The sequence below is a fragment of the Danio aesculapii genome, chromosome 7 (genome assembly GCF_903798145.1).
Source record: "Danio aesculapii chromosome 7, fDanAes4.1, whole genome shotgun sequence".
Classification (NCBI taxonomy): Eukaryota; Metazoa; Chordata; class Actinopteri; order Cypriniformes; family Danionidae; genus Danio; species Danio aesculapii.
Window position 1 is genome coordinate 67,015,208 of NC_079441.1, and position 17,659 is coordinate 67,032,866.

A 17,659-nucleotide genomic window follows, 5' to 3' on the forward strand; every position below is an offset into this window, starting at 1 on the left:
GCACAGAAAAACACAAACTGATTAGGAATTGTTGAAAAACACATAATAAAGTAAATCATTTTGAAACGTTTGTTTTTCTAAAGTCTCTAAACTGTTAGTGTGATAGCATACCTGAATTTGATGAATTAAAGCCTGGTATGGATGGACCACCAACACCTGGCAGGAGAACAGGGGGGATCCCCTGTAGATTTGGGTAACCTGACTGAAGGTTCAAGGCTTGCAAGGCAGGTGTGTCAAACATCCCTTGTTGCTGCATGGCTTGTTGTTGTGCTAGTCCCAGGACCTCATTTGCTTTCTTGATACGATCCATCTCTTGTTGTGCCATCAGCTGACGAACTGTCGCTGGATCAAAGTACTCTTTCTCTTTGTCAAGCTGGCTCCCAATGGTATCTTTTACTTTGGAGATGTGTTGTTGGGAAAAGATGTGGTCTCGCACTGAGAGGCGAGCACTGTATTTAACACCGCACAAAGAGCATTCTGTCTTAGGTCCCTCATAAGAAGTCTGGTTGATACCAAAGTGCTTAGCCATGCTGAGCTTAGCCTTCTTTTCCTTAGCACGAGCATTTTGGAACCAGACCTGAACAACTCTCTTTGGAAGTCCAATGTCATTGCCAAGTACCTCACACTCCAGCATGGTTGGAGTCCTGTAATCACTGAAGCAGGACTTGAGCACCTTAAGCTGAAGATTAGTCATCTGTGTTCGGAAGCGCTTTTGACCAGGCCTGTCTCCACTATCAATGCTTCTGCTTCCAGAGGCCCCTGGGCTTGGTGAACAGGGGTCAGCCAGACTTGATGTTTCACTGTAGTCTATCATGTTTTCATTTTCAAAGTCTTTTGTGTAGTAACTTGTTGCAGGGCTCACCAGTCCTGAGGACATCTGTTCATCGTTTTCAATGGAGGGGGCTGTGCCCCCAGACTTAGAGAGGAAATCTCCACTGATTTGGCTGTGTTTTGCATCAGCGCTGTCATTGTCAACATTTGCCTCGTCACCTGTGGTAGTATCAGTAATTGCTGTATTCACAGAGGAACAATCATCATTATCAAGTTTATTGTGATCAAAGTTTGTGTTTACTGAGGAAATGGTTGGACTTTCAAACTCCTCCACTCCTTCAACCTTGATAGATGTGGGGCTCAGGAGAGCCCTGGGGGACAAGTCCATGACTTTGCTTAAAGGTGACAGCGATGAACACTGCGCATCATTGTTAGACTGGGCAAGATGAGCATAGCTGGAGATATCCAGAGGATCCATTTTCAACTGCATAGCCTCCTGTTCAGGTAGCAAACCAGAAAGAGCTAGGTTGTAACCAGCACGTTTAGCCTCATGCCAGTGGCGTGAACGAATGTGGGCCTCAAGGGCAGTTTTAGCTTTGAACAGGGCTCGACAAAATGGGCAGCGGCGATGGGCTTGAGCTGGCCCAACAGCCCGAAACTGCCCTTTTCTTTCCCTGGCTCGTGTGTTTTGGAACCATACCTGTACCACACGTTTTTTAAGGCCCACCTCGTGAGCAATATGGTCAAGCATTTTACGAGTCGGATTAGAGTCAAGCAAATATTTCTGGTACAAAATCTCTAGTTGCTCTGGTGTTATAGTGGTTCGGAGGCGCTTGTCTCGTTGTGGCTCCTCTCCACTATTCATGCTGTCACTTTCCCCTGGACTAGTTCCTGCCTTCTCCTCCAACTTTCTTTTCAACGAGTTCATAGTTGATGTAGGTGTTGATGGGGAGGTGGCGGAGTTGCTGGACATTTGGGGTATTGCTCCTGCAAGGAGCTGGCTAGCAAGCAGAGGATTACTTGGATCAAACAGCATGAATGACATGTCCATTGGGCGATCCAAAAACTGAGGATGAATGAACTGATTCTGGACACTCAGGAAATGAAGCTGCTGGTGTTCCTGCCAGTGTTCAAATGACGGGAAGGCAAGTTTGCACTGCTCACACTGGTATGGGATCATTTGCTGGGCCAACTGCTGCTGTGAGGCAGAGGCTAAATGAGGATTAAGGGCCATGTGGGAACTTTGGGAGGTCTGACTGGTATGTGAAACGGAGGGACCACTGTGCTGCTGCTGCTGGGAGAGGGAAGGTGAAGAAAGCTTTGAATTCTTTGGGACTGCATGCATCTTTTCCTCTCTTTGCGGTCTCTGCTGTGGGGTCTCAGATGGATGACTGGTTTCCTGTTTCAAAGATGTCTGCTCTCTTTGACCCAATGTTGTTTCTGCAGAGTGTCTTGATTTTTCATCAAAGGAGTTTGATGTGTTAGCTGGTGTAGGCTCCTCTTTTTCAGATGATGCAATGTGAGAGAATGCAGAGGATGGAGGAAGAGGGCAGAGGCTTGAGGATGAGGGCATTGGTGTTTGACCCGATGACCCAGATGGAGTATAGTATTCATGGGAGAGATCTAGAGAGTCCTCATTTAGGCTGTCATACTGCCCGTCATCCTCTTCGTCTTTGTAACAGAGCTTCTTTTGATGTTTAATAAGGTCAAAAATGCGCTGGAATACCAGGCTGCACTTCTTGCACTGATAGTTTAAGTTGGTAGTGCGAATGTATCTGTCATTGGATAACTCACGTCGGTCACCTTCTTTTACTCCATCTCCCTGGTTCTCATAATTTTTACGGGCTTTTTGTCTGGCATTTTGAAACCACACAACAATTACTCGTGTTGGAAGGTTCAGGAGATTAGATAACTGCTCAAATTCGTCATCTTTAGGATAAGCATTAGCGTCGAAGAAATCTTGCAGGACCCTCAGTTGGTAATCTGTGAACCGTGTTCTTGAAGACCGCTTATTCCCATATGACTCCTGTTTTAAAGGTTCAGGGGAGGGTGGTTTTGAATCAATTTTTGTTTCTTCAAGAGTTGTAATTGGAGGGTTGTTAAAGTTGTAAGGTGAGTCTTTGTTGCGCTGCCGCTCCTTGAACAGTGTGTTTCGGAACCAGTGCTTAATGACTTTCTGGGGGAGTCCCGATTTATCCGCCATTTCTTTAATTTGCTCTTCATTGGGAGAGTTGTTGATATCGAAATACTGTCGGAGTACCCTTAGCTGGTCGTCTGTGATTCGGGTGCGAGGTCTCTTATTCTGTTGCTGCAACATGGCAGGGGTAAGCTGCTGTTGATAGAGTTGGGCAAGATCAGTGGCCAAACTGGGCTCCACAGCTGGCAGCTGGGCAGGAATTTGAGAAGGCAATGATTGTAGTGACATGGGCTGCATCATTAGTGGAGAGAAGAGAGGGAGATCCATTGCCATTGGAATTTGGGCAAGTGGTACTGGAGGCTGAGGGGTTGGAGCAGTTGGTGGCGTTAGCGTGGGAGCAGAAACAGGTATATTTGGTGTTGGTGCCCTCTGGGGTGGTGGAGGTGGAGGTGGGGGAGGAGGGGGAGGAGGAGCTGGTGCAGCTTCAGGTGTCTGGGGCCTTAGTGGGTACAGCTTATCATATTGTTCTCTGTACTCTTTGGCAAATCTCTCTAGGAATCTGAATGGAAAGAAAGCCTGGTGGATATGCTCCTGGTGACTCTTGAGAATCAATATGTTGGAAAAGAGCTTACCACAAGACTCACACTCCAGTTTCTCTAGTCCTTCAATGGGGTCAACCACTCTGGTGAAACCAGCTGTCCCAGTGCATCCTGGCAGAGACCCTGTTGACTTTCTTTGTGCTTTTTGCTTATTCTCATTGTACTGAATTACTAACTCAAATCCAAAATTCTCCAGTAGAGCTTTGGTGGCATTTCCTCTGGCATCTGAGGCAATTCTTGGAGGAGGAAATCCAGAGTCATGATTTGCATTAACTAAAGCTTGAGTAGCATCTATCTTTTCTTTGGACTTGTCTGACAAATCTTTTGGAACATGATCCTCTGTTTTATCACTAATTTCTTTGTCCTTTGGCAGATCTCTTTCTTTCTCAGTGTGGGGAGATGGCTTTGTCTTTTTGTCTACAGGGTGAGAGAGGGCACTCTGTTGAAGTAAAGCCATTTGGCTTGAACCTTGTGAGTGGGAATGAGCTTGGTGCTGTTGCTGAAGGTGGTGGTGCATAAGTTGTTGTTGTAAGCAACTTTGCTGTGCCTGCTGGACAGAATTTTTCTGTTCTTCTAACAGTGATGCAGTAGATCCACTCAAGTTCAATGTAGAGCTATTTAGATTCATTTCTGGATTAAGTTGAAATTCTGCCCCAGGAATGTAAAAGGGAAAAAGCAGCTGCTGTTGCTGAAGAGGGAGAAGAGCATCTGTTGTCATTGGGAAGTGCTGGAGAAGAGGGTTAAAAAGCTGGGACTGAAGGAGTGCGGCCTGCTGGAGCTCCTGCTGGAGCTGAGCCTGTGCCTGTGCTTGAGCCTGGGCCAACTGCTGCTGCTGTTGTTGAAGCTGTTGCTGATGACTTCTCGAGGACAGCATGTCAGAGAATTTCTTCTTTTTCACTTCATGATTCTCAGAGGAGGAAGTGTGACTAGCTGAATTACCCAAATTCTCAATACTGTGAGAATGGCTTGACAGATGATTACCTCCCATTATGCTCTGTGCTGTCTGTGCTCCTGCAGGAGAGCTGCTGCTGTTACTAGAGCTGGTAGTTGAGTTAGTGGCTGGAATAGGGCTCGGGGTTGAAGTGCTATTGGAAGTGCTTCCGCTTGGGCCACTACTGCTAACAGCAGTAGAACTGCCACCAGCTGCTTCAAGCTTTGCTGCCCTGGCCTTGGTTTGATGAAGAACAGAGCGCATGTGAATCTCCAGTGTAGAGCTCTGGCTATATGCTACATTGCAAGTGCTGCACTTGAAGGGTTTGTTATCAGGGCTGCTGGTAGGCTCTGGCTGACCTGTGGTGGATTCTTGTAGGGCCCTTTTGACTTTGTGTAAGTGAGATACTGAGTTGTAGTGTACAAGCAGGATATTCTTTTGAGTAAATGACTCTTTGCAGACTGTACACTTGAAGGGACGAGATGGATCTAGAAACTTCTCCATAGTAAAGTTGGGGCCTTTTCTAAAAGGAAGGGCACGTTTGGGTTCAGATCCAGAATCCTCTAGCAAAGATCCAGAGTCACTGCCAGTTGGACTTTGCTTTTCCTCTGGATCACTTTCATCTCCCTCTTTCTCATCATCCAGAAGACCTCCCTGGTCCTCTCCAAGTGAGGGATCGCCCATAATCATTAGGTCCCCATTCATCAGTAAACCTCCATAGAGCTGCTGGATGTCTGCTTCACTTAACTCCAGGTGACTGGTCTCCAGATGCTTTTTAAGTGCCTGTAGGGTTCTGAAGCTGCGCTGGCATAAACAACACATTGTGGCCGCTCTGATCACATGATATTGGGAATGCAGCTGAAGTTTCTCTATTGTCTTGAATGCCAGACTACATTGATTGCAGCGATACTTGTAGACATGACGATCAGAGACCGGCAGTTGGGGCCTTTTGTTGTGGACCTCATTGAAGTGCATCTGAAGAGCACTGGATGATTTAAAAACTTTGTTACAGCCCTTTTTCCAGCAAAGGAAACCAGTGGAATCATCTCTTGCAGGCTGTTGTTCCTCAAGAGGAGATTTGCGAGCTTCAGCAGTGTCAGAGGTCAGAGAAACTGCTTTTTCAGGCTCAGCATCTGCCACTTCTGCAATCACAAAAAAAAAAATCCAGCATTAATACTATGATAACATATAATTAATATGTGCATAGTGTTTAATAAATTCAGTTGCATCACATTCTTACCTGTTAGTTTCTTAGTGTCTTCCGAGTTTGAGTTGAACTGAGGTGTAGTTTGAGTATCTTTCTCTGGTCCAGGTACTGGTATGAACATGCTTGCTGGCAGTACTTCTGATGCTGCCACCTGAAAAATAAAGCACACATTAATTATAATTAATAAAAATAGACTCTCAATAAAAAAGTCCAACTCACATAAATGTTAAGGACAAGAAAAATACATATTCAGAAGAGGCAACATTTCTTTAACAGTGTATTGCATTGCCCTTTTCATTATATCCAATAATTGCTAAGCATTGTAAAAAAAAGTATTAATTTGGGACAGGTGAGACGTACTATAAACATATAATCTGATAAGATAATCATCTTATTTGAACTGGACACAAATACATTCACAGTCCCCCTCAAAGGCGACTTAATTTGCCATCCATGGAATTTGCACTTTGATCACTGATGGTGTTTTGTCATGCTCTGCGATAGTTCTCCTGCTGCAGCCAATTAGTGTGATGGGCTGAGTGGTCTACCTTGGCCAGTTGAAAAGCTTATTAGAGAGCCTAATTAAATAAGTCTTCCACCTCATAAAATGTGCTTTTCATTCCAATGGAAAAGCACAGTGCAATGATAAAATGCCGTCGTTCAGCCTGGAATTCTGGGTAATGCAACAAATGTCAGTTTCTGGATAATGATCAGCATTCGTTATTTGACGTACAGTGCTCATTAATGTTTTCCAGCAGCCCAGAATATCATAATCTAAACAATTATGCAAATTATTACTTGAAACAAAGTCATTAATAACAAAAACTGATAAGTTTAAATGTAAGCAGCATGTTTTTTACTCAATTTAATTCGAAAATGAATAGTACCGATGAATATTGTTGTGATAAGGGTGCACCTAGGTTTGTTAGGAACTTCAAAGGTTGAACTTAATCAAGTGTGAATGACAGAAGCCTTCTCTATCTTTTAAGTACACATGATTCGTCTTGCGTCGCGCTCTCTCTCTCTCTACCCGTTTCACAGAATAATAATAAAAAACTGATTCATTAACAGGAACCTGTTTAACAATAATCAGGGGCTGAGATTGGAAAAGGTTGCTAGATGAGCGACTGTGTGCTTCACCTTCTTTCAATTAACTTCCCAAACTGAACAATCAGTCTCAGCGATCATGCATTTCAATACCCTGATACTACATTGTAAACCCCAAAAAGTTAAGGTAACCCAAACCATTTGAGGAAACTGATTGCAACAAACCATTTAAGTTCAAAAACTAATCCTAACGAGTACTTTAAACTTAATCTATTTGAGTAAACAAAGCAATTTGAGCATAGTAAAACCCAATAAATGAAGAGAACTCAAACCAACTGAGTACTGTAAAACCCAATAAGTTAAGGCAACTCAAACAGTTTGAGGAAACCGATTTGAGTTAAAAAACGAATCTATATGAGTACTGTAAACTTACTCTATTTAAGTTGAAGTAATTAGGTATTTGATTAACTCATTACCTTCAACACTGTTTTCAAAGCTCTTTTCAAATAAGTAGTATTAACTTTCAGTCAATTTTGAGTTGACTACACTCATTTCTTTTGATAAAGTTGACTGTTCGGTTACCAATGTAACACCTTATGTCATGTTCTCTCATTTTCTGCCTTTGTCCATCTTCTGTTTGTGCCCTTGCTGTATTTATTACTGCATTAAAACAATTTCCCTCGACAAATGACCTGTGGGAGACCTAAGCAAACAGTGTCATCACATGGTTTTCTGAGATCTGGTTATATATCCGTATCATCCAGCAGCTTTAACTTAGTACCATTGAAAACGATGCTCCATGCAACCCCATGTCTTTGTGTTTGAAACACTGTGAATCAGAGCGGTTCATAACCATCTGGTTACTGCAATCAAAATCACACTAGGCAAAATGTAGCCCTCTTTCTGCTTTTTAGTTTCCTCCCTCACCCACTCTCCTCCTAAATGAAAGTGTTAAATGATTGTGACCAATATGGAGAATTCCAGAAACAAAACATGCCTGTGATTAACATTACAAAGTGGACTGTTTCTAGACAACTGCATCATTAGGCAAAGAGCGCCGAGTGCTGAGAGTATCCCAAGGTCACTTTTAATTTGGACCGTCTAATTGGCAAACATAGTTCCAAATGGCTATCATCTAGCCAGACTCAGAATTAATGAAGCACAATTATTTTCATTACCCCTATCTTAGACAGACAGAACATTAGAAATAGACAGAGGGGGCGAGGGAGGGAGAGCGAGAGTAGAGGAAGGAGGAGGTAGGCTGAGCAAGACTGGAGGAGAGAGTGCATCTTTATGCAATCTTAGCAAGAAGTAAAAGTCACCTGATTCAGAATTCATTAAGCTTGTCTGCCTGACACGAGGAACAGCATAGTACCTTCTATCTCTCGTTACTTGTAAAAAAGGTGCTGGTTTTAATGCACACTGTATTAGCTCGGTTTCTGTCATGCACTGCACTTGTACAGCGCTCAGTGCGTTATTACCTCTATAAAAAGAAAAAATATAGCCGTCTGGCCTCTACTAATGTGTTCACCATTTGCTTTCGGGTTGGGGGGAGTGAAGATGCCTTCAGATGAATTCTGCGATTGGCTAACCAAGCCACTCAATCGTCACACTCGTAATTATTTCACCACTAAAACTTGATTTAAAAACAAAACAAGAAGACATGAAAGCTGGGTAGTCTCCGTTGAAGCAGAAATGGAATAAGGTGAGTATTCTCGGAGGGATCTAGCGGAGTAGGCTGCTGGAGGCCTGAGCGCTCGGGGACTAGAGAGGTGGAAATAACGTAAAGGAATGATGTAAGTATTACTGCTTCTACTGAGTGCCTGGAATACAAATGACCTTGGTAATCACAAGAGGCTTTTATAATTTTTCTGCAAAAGTGGGAACTTTCCTCTAAAGTAAAAAATTACAATATTCATCTACTTTCCACAAACCAACTGTTCCTCCTAATCAGCAGTGAAATTAAATGGTGAGCAAACTGTGCCTTGTGTAAGTCTATAGTTTTGCAGATGTCATTCATTCATGTTTCTTTGGCTTAGTCTCTTTATTCATCAGGGGTGGCTTCAGCAGAATGAACCACCAACTTATCCAGCATGTTTTACACAGCGGATGCCCTTCCAGCCGCAACCCAGTACTGGGAAACACCCATCATTCACACACATACACTACGACCAAGTTAGTTTATTCAATTCACTTATAGCGCAAGTCTTTGGACTGTGGGGGAAACTCACGTGAACACAGTGAGAACATGCAAAGTCCACACAGAACTGACCCAGCTGGAACTCGAACCAGCGACCTTCTTGCTGTGAGGCTACAGTGCTAACCACTGAGCCACCGCACCGCTCACTTCGCAAATGTTTTTATTATTTTATTTACCTGAGATGGCCCTAAAATCTAGCTCTTTTTCAGAATGGTGAGACAAAAGTGCTCAGATCTGATGCCAGAGAGATGTCTGTGATCCAAAGTAAGATATTTCAGGGGGAACTCAAACATCTGTATGCTGACTGTATTAGGCATGGGCCGATTTAAGATTCTGACGGGATGATAATCTTGGATAAAAATATCACGGTTTTACAATATTGTGATTGCTACTCTAAAATATGTGCTTTTTAAATGTCTGGGTCAAAAACTAAAGCTTTTTTACCCTTTGAACACAACATGTTTTATGCTAAAAAACATTTACAATATTTCGGAGCAGTAAACATGCGAGGCTAAATAATTCAAATGAATCATTGACTTCAGCTGTCTTCATTAGTTACAAAAACACAGATTTCTTTACAATTTAAAATGGCATCTTTGGATATCGTTTCTGCTGGAGATACTGTTGTCCTATAAACATTTTAAAAACCTTACATATACAGTATAGTAGAAAATTTTGCCGGTTTTAAAACCTTGACTGTTACCTAAAACGTGGTATACCTTGATAGAGGTTATCGTCCCATGCCTAGTTTGTATTGTATGGCATTAAAGGGATAGTTCACTCAAAAATGAAAACTTGTTCCAAACTTGTTTGAGTTTCTTTCTTCTGTTCAACACAAAGTGAAGTTTATTTATAAACTAATTTCGAGAGGATCACGTGCTTATGATTGCTTGCAGCTGGCCCCGCATTATCCAATTTTTGATTCACCAATCAGATGACTCCTAGGCCACTATAAATGCCCTAGGTTTCATACCACAGCCATCTTCATTTTGAAGAATCCCCCCTTCCACCCCTACTCCTCCTCCTTTTCTAGATGGGTGACACGGTGGCCCAGTGGTTAGCACTGTTGCCTCACAGCAAGAACGTCTTTGGTTCTAGTCCTTACCAAGCCAGCCGACATTTCTATGCTGAGTTTGCATGTGCTCCCTGTGCTCGCGTGGGTTTCCCCTGGGCCCCCCGGTTTCCTCCCACCATCCAAAAACATGCAACTTAAGTTATTTAACTAATGCAAATCGGCACCATAGACGTGCTCCTAGTAAGTAGTTATCTCTTAAGAGCAATCACTATCTGTTCATTAGCTACTACAGCAGGGGAGTTCTCGAGTTCTACCTGAGCTCAAACTCCCCTCTCGCCTTGCAATGGGAGGGAGCCCCAGGCTCGAGGATCTTATGAGCTCAGGACTCTCTCTCGGGCGAGCATGCCAAACAAGCTTCATAATCAATCATCAGCTAAGCGTGAACTCTTGGAAGAAGATTTATTGAAGAAAGCTGGAAACTTGTAACCATGGGCTTCCATAGTATTTGTGTTTCCTACTATGGAGGTCAAAGGTTGCAGCTTTCTTCAGAATATCTTCTTTTGTGTTAAATATAAAGAAGAAACTCAAAGGATTGAGGGCAGGTAAACAGTGTGTACATTTTTATTTTTGGGGTAAATTATCCCTGTTTAAGTTCTGAACAAACAAAAACTTCATCCAATGTAACCTTTATGTTAACCCCTAGGGTTGTCACGACACTGGAATTTGGTATCAATCGATACTGAAGTTTCAAAAACATCCATTTCCCACTGACATTTGAGCTCGTTCTGAAACAGCGCTGATTTGTCGTTGTGCTCAACAGAAATGACTGTGATTGGCTGTGACGGTCATCAGTTCACCAAACTCACCACTGTTTACTGATTGTAAACACAGATACAGGGACACTGGAGCGTTTTAAAGTCACAACGATCAGCTGGTTGGTCTATAAGTATCTGTTGTTACACAGTAAACAGCGGTGAGTTCAGTGAACTGATGAGCTTTATCATAGTTTCAAGAACGTAGTAGTGCTCAAATGTCAGCGGGAAATTTTTTTTAATTTCAATATTGATTAGGACCAGATTCCAGTATCGTGCAACCCTACTAACCCCCTGGTAGCACAATAAACCAAGCAAAGGACATAGATATTACTGTAACAATGCTTAACCCATGTTTCACCCAGCCATGTCAGTTAGCCTCACACAACTCATTTAGGATACAAAGGATTCCCAGGGGCCGTTTCAAAACGATCAGTTTACTATGGCATTTAATTAAGCTTTAAAATGTCATTAATTACATGAAAAGAAACAACTTTCAACCCACAAAGACAGAGTGAGTAAGGAACTGTGAGTCATGTGTGAGGCACAATCAGCGCTGAACATGGGGAGTAAAGTGAATGCATTTGGCCTTCGCGCCACACAATAGCAGGGCAGTGAGGCCTTTGCTCTACTCTAACATCAAAAAACAAAAGATTGCAGAGAGAAATTCACTGTAATCAGTAAATATTCATCTACCAGAGAGAGACTGAATGGAAAATTAATAGCACGGTCCTTTTGACTCTTTTGAGGTAGAGTAAAACTTGGTTGAATATCTTGAACGGTCTGCAGAAACTAATTTCTGCACATGAAATGCAAGGTTAAATAGTTGTTTTTGCTGGAACTTACAGTGGCAATAAGCTTGTCCACGCAGTCTGGTGCCACACTGTGGAGGTGGGTGAGATGGAACTGCAGGTGGACCTTGTTGTTGAGCATGTCCTGGCACAACGGGCAGCGAAACATGGGCTGCACTGAGTGCTGCGTCATCACGTGCATTCTGAGCCGGTTCAGATCTGTGTTGCTGAACTTGCAGTAGGGGCACTGGTACATCTGCACAATGACAAAAAGGCAAAGAGAGAATATTAGTGTAGTTTAGTTTACTTTAAAGAGCACCTATGATGAAAATCAACTTTTGGAAGCTGTTTAGACAGAACTGTGTGTAGTTATAGCGTGTCCACAGTCATATCGGAGTGATAGAAATACAATAAGTCTCTTTTTTTAAATTATCTGGCGTTAAAATAGGATCCTAATCCTAATCCTGGTGCGGTTTCCCTGTCCACCGAATTGATTGACAGCCGCATATTAACATGTCTCCGAAGTAACACGTATAAACATATCCACAAGACAAGACGTGTGCAGACGCAACTGGGAAGGATCTAAAAGATCTGTTCAGCTCTCTGTGATCATCAGCACCTCAAGAATGAGTTTTACAATCATTAAGTTTTAATAATTTACAAAACAGCAAGTTTGTAATAAATACGGTAAAATCTTTATGAAGTCATCACCACAGCAAGATAGCGTCAGTACAATTAAAAAAATAGATGCTTCGATTTTAGTTTGTGGACTTAAATCAGGTTTATTTCGTACGTTAATATAATGGATGTCCGAACAGCAGTGTATATTAACGTATATGCTGTCACACTTGCCATGCAAAAACAGTGCAAAGCTAAACGTGTGTGACTCATCATTGCAGAAAGGCTTGAATTAACTCCACAACAAAAACATCAAATAACTGTTGGGAAACTTGTTACTGTAATAAAGGAGATCTGCTTCATTCTTGTCTGTCACTGTACTGTTTATCTACATGAGACGCAGCAGGTGAAGGCTATGGCCATCAGAGAGATCTATATGGCTCCAGCTCATTTGCATTAAAGGCACACAGAAACAGCTACAGTGTCCTAACAGCTCAAATTCCCAAGATTTAAGAAGGTATTATAAATAATCTGGTGAGCTGAAACTTTACAGACACATTCTGGAGACACAAAAGACTTATCTTAAATCTTGTAACAGGTGCCCTTCAAAGCTTCATTACAAAATAAAATAAATAATAATTCAAAATAAAATAACTCAACTATATTTATTACATAACTGAATTGCTTTATGCACATAAGTGAATTTATAACGATTTGTGGAACATCTAATTGTCCTTAGACGTCACCCAAGGGGCATCCATTTTATATGCCAGGGCGAATTATTTTATGTGTCATCGTCAACACCTGCTGTTCACAGTAGGATGCAAGACTTTATCTCCCAGAATCTTTAAGCACAAATTAACAATGCTTTGAAGACAGTTCTTGTCCTTTATAGATAATGAGGAAAACCAGACAGAATAAAGGTCTGTATGTGGAAAGGGGCTAATGATTGCTCTTAGGTACCTATATTATTTTCTTATATCGAACATATTATTGTCTTATTATTTCACTGTTATTTTCTTGGTAAAATCAAGGGCAGAGCCAGGTGTGTGTGTCGGTCTCCCATGCAGTGAGCAGTGGGCTACTCGGAGAGGCAGGCACTTCAAAGAGCTCTCATCTGTCAAACATCATATTGATTTTTTCACCTTTTGCACAATTAGCACTGCAAGAGCAGCAGAAAAGATGGAGAAATATAATATTTTTAGAAAAAAAAGATCATGCATAATTTAAAAAGGCCAGCTACATTCTACTACTCTATATTAAAAAGGGCTGAAAACAACATCCTTAGATATTTTGTTAATTAATGGGTACAGTTAATGAGAGCTGGGGATTAGAGAGGGTCTATGTGAATCTACTTCAAAAAACAAAATAGAGAGTATTTGGAAAAAAAGGCTGTAGATTTTCATCCATACCTGCTCCCCACTGCTCTTCTCAGTGGTCCTGGGTCGTTTTGATGAGAGGGGGCTTTCTGCTGTCTCGGACCTTGAAGAAGGCCGCTTGGAGGGGACCGGGGAGTCCGTCTGATCCCTCTCCAGCTGGTTGGATGCTGTCACGGATACACAAAAAGAAGCAAACTTGTTAAAACACAGCACTGATTTGGCATGTAAAAATCAATAATCCAGTCTTTACAAAAAAAAATACGTAAGCTTGCAGTTTTGTGCTGTTTTATAACGTTATACTGCACAATGTACAAAATAACTTAAGGTCAGGCCAAACATTTGTAAGCTGAAATGGGAAAAATATTAAATACAATTTAAATAAAGAGGAAAAATCAAGAGATTTGTTTTATGGTTTGTCATTTTTTTTTATTGAAATGTATTATCTTTCTATTTCCGATAACTTTTGGTGACCAAACTGTTATTTTAATGAACATAAACTATCTAATAAAAGTCTTGTCATTTATCCAAGTTTTAGGAACAACATATAATAACTTGACTTCTAGTTGATCATTTGGTATCAGAAGTGAATATTGTGTATGACTCCCATGAGTTTGAAGGACTGCATCCATACATCTCTGCAATGACTTACATAACTTATTAATAAAGTCATCTGGAATGGCAAGGAAAACTTTCTTGCAGGACTCCCAGAGTTCATCAAGATTCTTAGGATTCATCTTCAATGCCTCCTCCTTCATCTTACCCCAGACATGCTCAATAATGTTCATGTCTGGTGACTGGGCTGGCCAATCCTGAAGCATATAGACGTTCTTTGTTTTTTTGTGTTGAAGGCTTAAGTATGAGCAGGAGCGCTATCCTGCTCAAGAATTTGACCTCTCCTGTGATTTAAAATGTATTAGGCAGCACAAATGTCTTGATACCTCAGACTGTTAATCCCAAACCATGATTTTTCCTTCACCAAACTTGACTGATTTCTGTGTGAATCAAGTTATTATTTGTTGCTCTTACAACTGAGATCGACAACAAGACTTTTGTCAGGTAGTGTAACTGCTTAATAAAACTGTTTTGCTTACTAAATTCACTAAGAAATGAATAAAAATATTAATTTTCTATATACATATTTTACAAAAAATAAATAATCTTTTAATAGAATATATAAATATAGAATATTTTTCACTTTTTAGTTGCTATGCTCACAATACAGCTTAAAAATATATTTCGTTTTATTGTTTTTATTTAGAGTGAGCTGCAAGTCTTTTCTAAGCTGTGATATATAGGCAGCGAAGAGAAAACAGCCAGGCCGGTGGATTGCTAAGGCAGGCTGCTCCCCCTCCAAACCAATGTAGTCTTTTAACCGCTCCTCCCATGGCACTTAGAAGAGGCAGTGTGCGGTGCTTTGACGGCTTGTCTCTCCCTATGTTGGATGTTTAGGACATCAGACACCGGCACAGACATCTAATCAAAACATTAGTTTCCACGGTGAGCAGCTTTAGGATGCATGCTCTCTCAGATGAAGCCATTTGAAGTGTGGCTCCAGCGAAGGGATTTGCCCAACTTGAAAAGAGTCAAATATACCACAGGCGGCTTCAAAATGTATCAAGAAGAAAGAGTTCTGTTCTGATTCCTATTTCGATTCTTTTCCCTTGCTTATTTGCACTCCTCATTGAAACACAAAATTACATTCCCTAGTTATTTCCGTTTTGAGTAAATCCTGTAGTTCTGCATGAGTTTCCTTATGTTTTGCTTTCATTTTTAATGAAAAGTTTAGCCATACTTTATTTTAATGTACAATTTACGCTATTAACAAACCATTAACAAAAACCTTTAGCACAATAAATGATATATTACTAACTAGCAGTTGTGGAAAGAGTACTGAACAATCATACTCAAGCAAAAGTACCATTACTTGCCCAAAAATATAGTGCAAGTACAGTAAAAGTATCTAAATATTACTCATAGTATGAGTAAAAAGTAGCCCTTTAAAAGTACTCATGAGTAGTGAGTAATAAGTATTACGCATGTGTGTGAAAACGTAATATTCTGTAGTGAATTTAGTTATTGTTTATGGTCATTTGGTGATTTCAGTCATCATACAGCAAACATCCTAATCTTTTCATGAGTGACATCCAGTCTAAACAGCCTCTTTAATGCATGCATAATACAGATTAATGCATGTAAAGATTTTGGACATCTTGAGACACTTTTAATGTTTCCAAATGGTCTGCTGCATTTATAAAGCGCCCATTTCTTGAGGTAGGTCAGTATGATGCAATTAAGTTTCTATGTGTGATTTGATTGGGCGGAAATCACAGGACTGGTTTTTCTACTCAGCCAATCGCCATAGACAAAAAAAATAAATAAAGTATTGACTGGAGTTTGAAGGAAAATAGTGGAGTAAAAGTATTGATACAGTGTTAAAAATGTACTTAAGGGAAAGTAACAGTACACATTTTAAAAATTCCTGAGAATAACGACTCAATTTGAGCGTATGTAATTTGTTACTTTTCAACATTGCTAACTAGTAGGGTTGTAAAATTTTGGAAAAATCTAACATTGCAATTTTTTTTATCTTGTGATAAATATTGCGATACGAATACAATTTCACCAGATGACTTGATATCTCTATTTGGAAGGAATTTATAATGCTTGATTGGGATGATTCTTCAGTGGAAGTGTATCTACATGAAATCTAATAAACAATCTATAAACTTTTTGGGGTCCCCCGACACATTTTCATTGTGCTCTAAGCTATTTGCATTGCATTTCTGTATTTGCATGTGTTGTGAGTATTTTTATGCACTTGTTTATTCAGAGATTGATGATTTAATGTTTACTACTTGCATCTCCATAAAATATAATAACCTACAAAATTTTTGGTGTCCCCCGACACAATTTTATAGTGTGTATGGTGATGTATTTGGATGTGTTGCGAGTATTTTCATACACTCAAGACAAAGATACAATTGAAATAAAGTGTATAATTTCCAGAGTCTAACTATTTAAGTACAGTAACTGAATGATAAAAATAAAAATAATTCAATCAAATTATTCATTATTAAAGTCACAATGGGTGTTCTCTGAATGCTTTTAAAATCATTATATAATCCCAGGCATCAAAAACACATTCAAAAAATAACACAAACTCATCACTGCATATCCTGCGATGTGACTATTGGGAAGGATCACATTGCGATATCAATGCTGAAACGATATATCTGGAAGCCCTACTAGCTAGCACTTATTAACAGCCAGTAACTATGGTGGTAGTTGGGGGAAAGTATTGGGTACACTGTAAAACCCAACAGCCAACTTTATCAAATGAAATGAGTGTAGTTAACTCAAAATATACTGAAAGTTAATTCTACTCATTTGAAAAGAGTTTTGAACTCAGTGTTGAAGGTAATGAATTAATTAAATACCTCATCACTTCAACTTAAAGTAAGTTCACAGTGCTCATATAGATTAGTCTATTTAACTCAAATGGTTTGTTGCAATCGGTTTCCTCAAACTGTTTGAGTTGCCCTAACTTTTTGAGTTTTACAGTACTCAGTTGGTTTGAGTTCTCTTCATTTATTGGGTTTTACTGTGCTCAAACTGCTTCGTTTACTCAAATAGATTAAGTTCACGGTACTCATTAGGATTAGTTTTGAACTTAAATGGTTTGTTGCAATCGGTTTCCTCAAATAGTTTGAGTTACCTTAACTTTTAGGTTTTGCAGTGTAGGATTGGGGATGTAAAATAAAATCATACTTTATAAGTGCTAATAAACAGTTAATATCATAATAGGCAGGGGTGCACTGAAAAACTATAAATCGGATTTACTAAAATTTTAAGGTAGCTGGTTGCAAATAATTCATATGGGCTGAATGTAAGCAACCAAATAAAATTTAGTAATGTTCAACTTGTTTAAAATCAGCCCATATCAATTGTTTGCAACCACTTACCTCCAAAAAAAAGTTGTAAATCCAATGAACCATTTCTCCCAGTGTAATAAGCTGTCGGTAAATGGTGTGATATGTTGCTTAAATTAAAGTGTTATCAAAAGCTTTATCGTAAACAAGCTAGTATTGGATATATTGCTACTGGTGTGGGTCAGTTCTCGAAATCTATCATCAGAATGTTTATAGCTACTAC

General features: G+C 40.2%; 1 protein-coding gene across 3 annotated transcripts in view; it reads right to left on the minus strand.

Annotated features, from left to right (window-relative positions):
- The window catches only part of zfhx3b (zinc finger homeobox 3b), a 256,343-nt gene that overhangs the window by 6,397 nt on the left and 232,287 nt on the right, over window positions 1–17,659 (minus strand). For all 3 annotated transcript variants that reach the window (XM_056462386.1, XM_056462387.1, XM_056462385.1), the window contains 4 exons: window positions 13,541–13,674; window positions 11,566–11,766; window positions 5,679–5,796; window positions 112–5,580 (listed from right to left, as the gene is read on the minus strand). In XM_056462386.1, coding sequence (XP_056318361.1) covers window positions 112–5,580; window positions 5,679–5,796; window positions 11,566–11,766; window positions 13,541–13,674 — 5,922 coding nt within the window. The remainder of the gene's footprint in view (window positions 1–111; window positions 5,581–5,678; window positions 5,797–11,565; window positions 11,767–13,540; window positions 13,675–17,659) is intronic.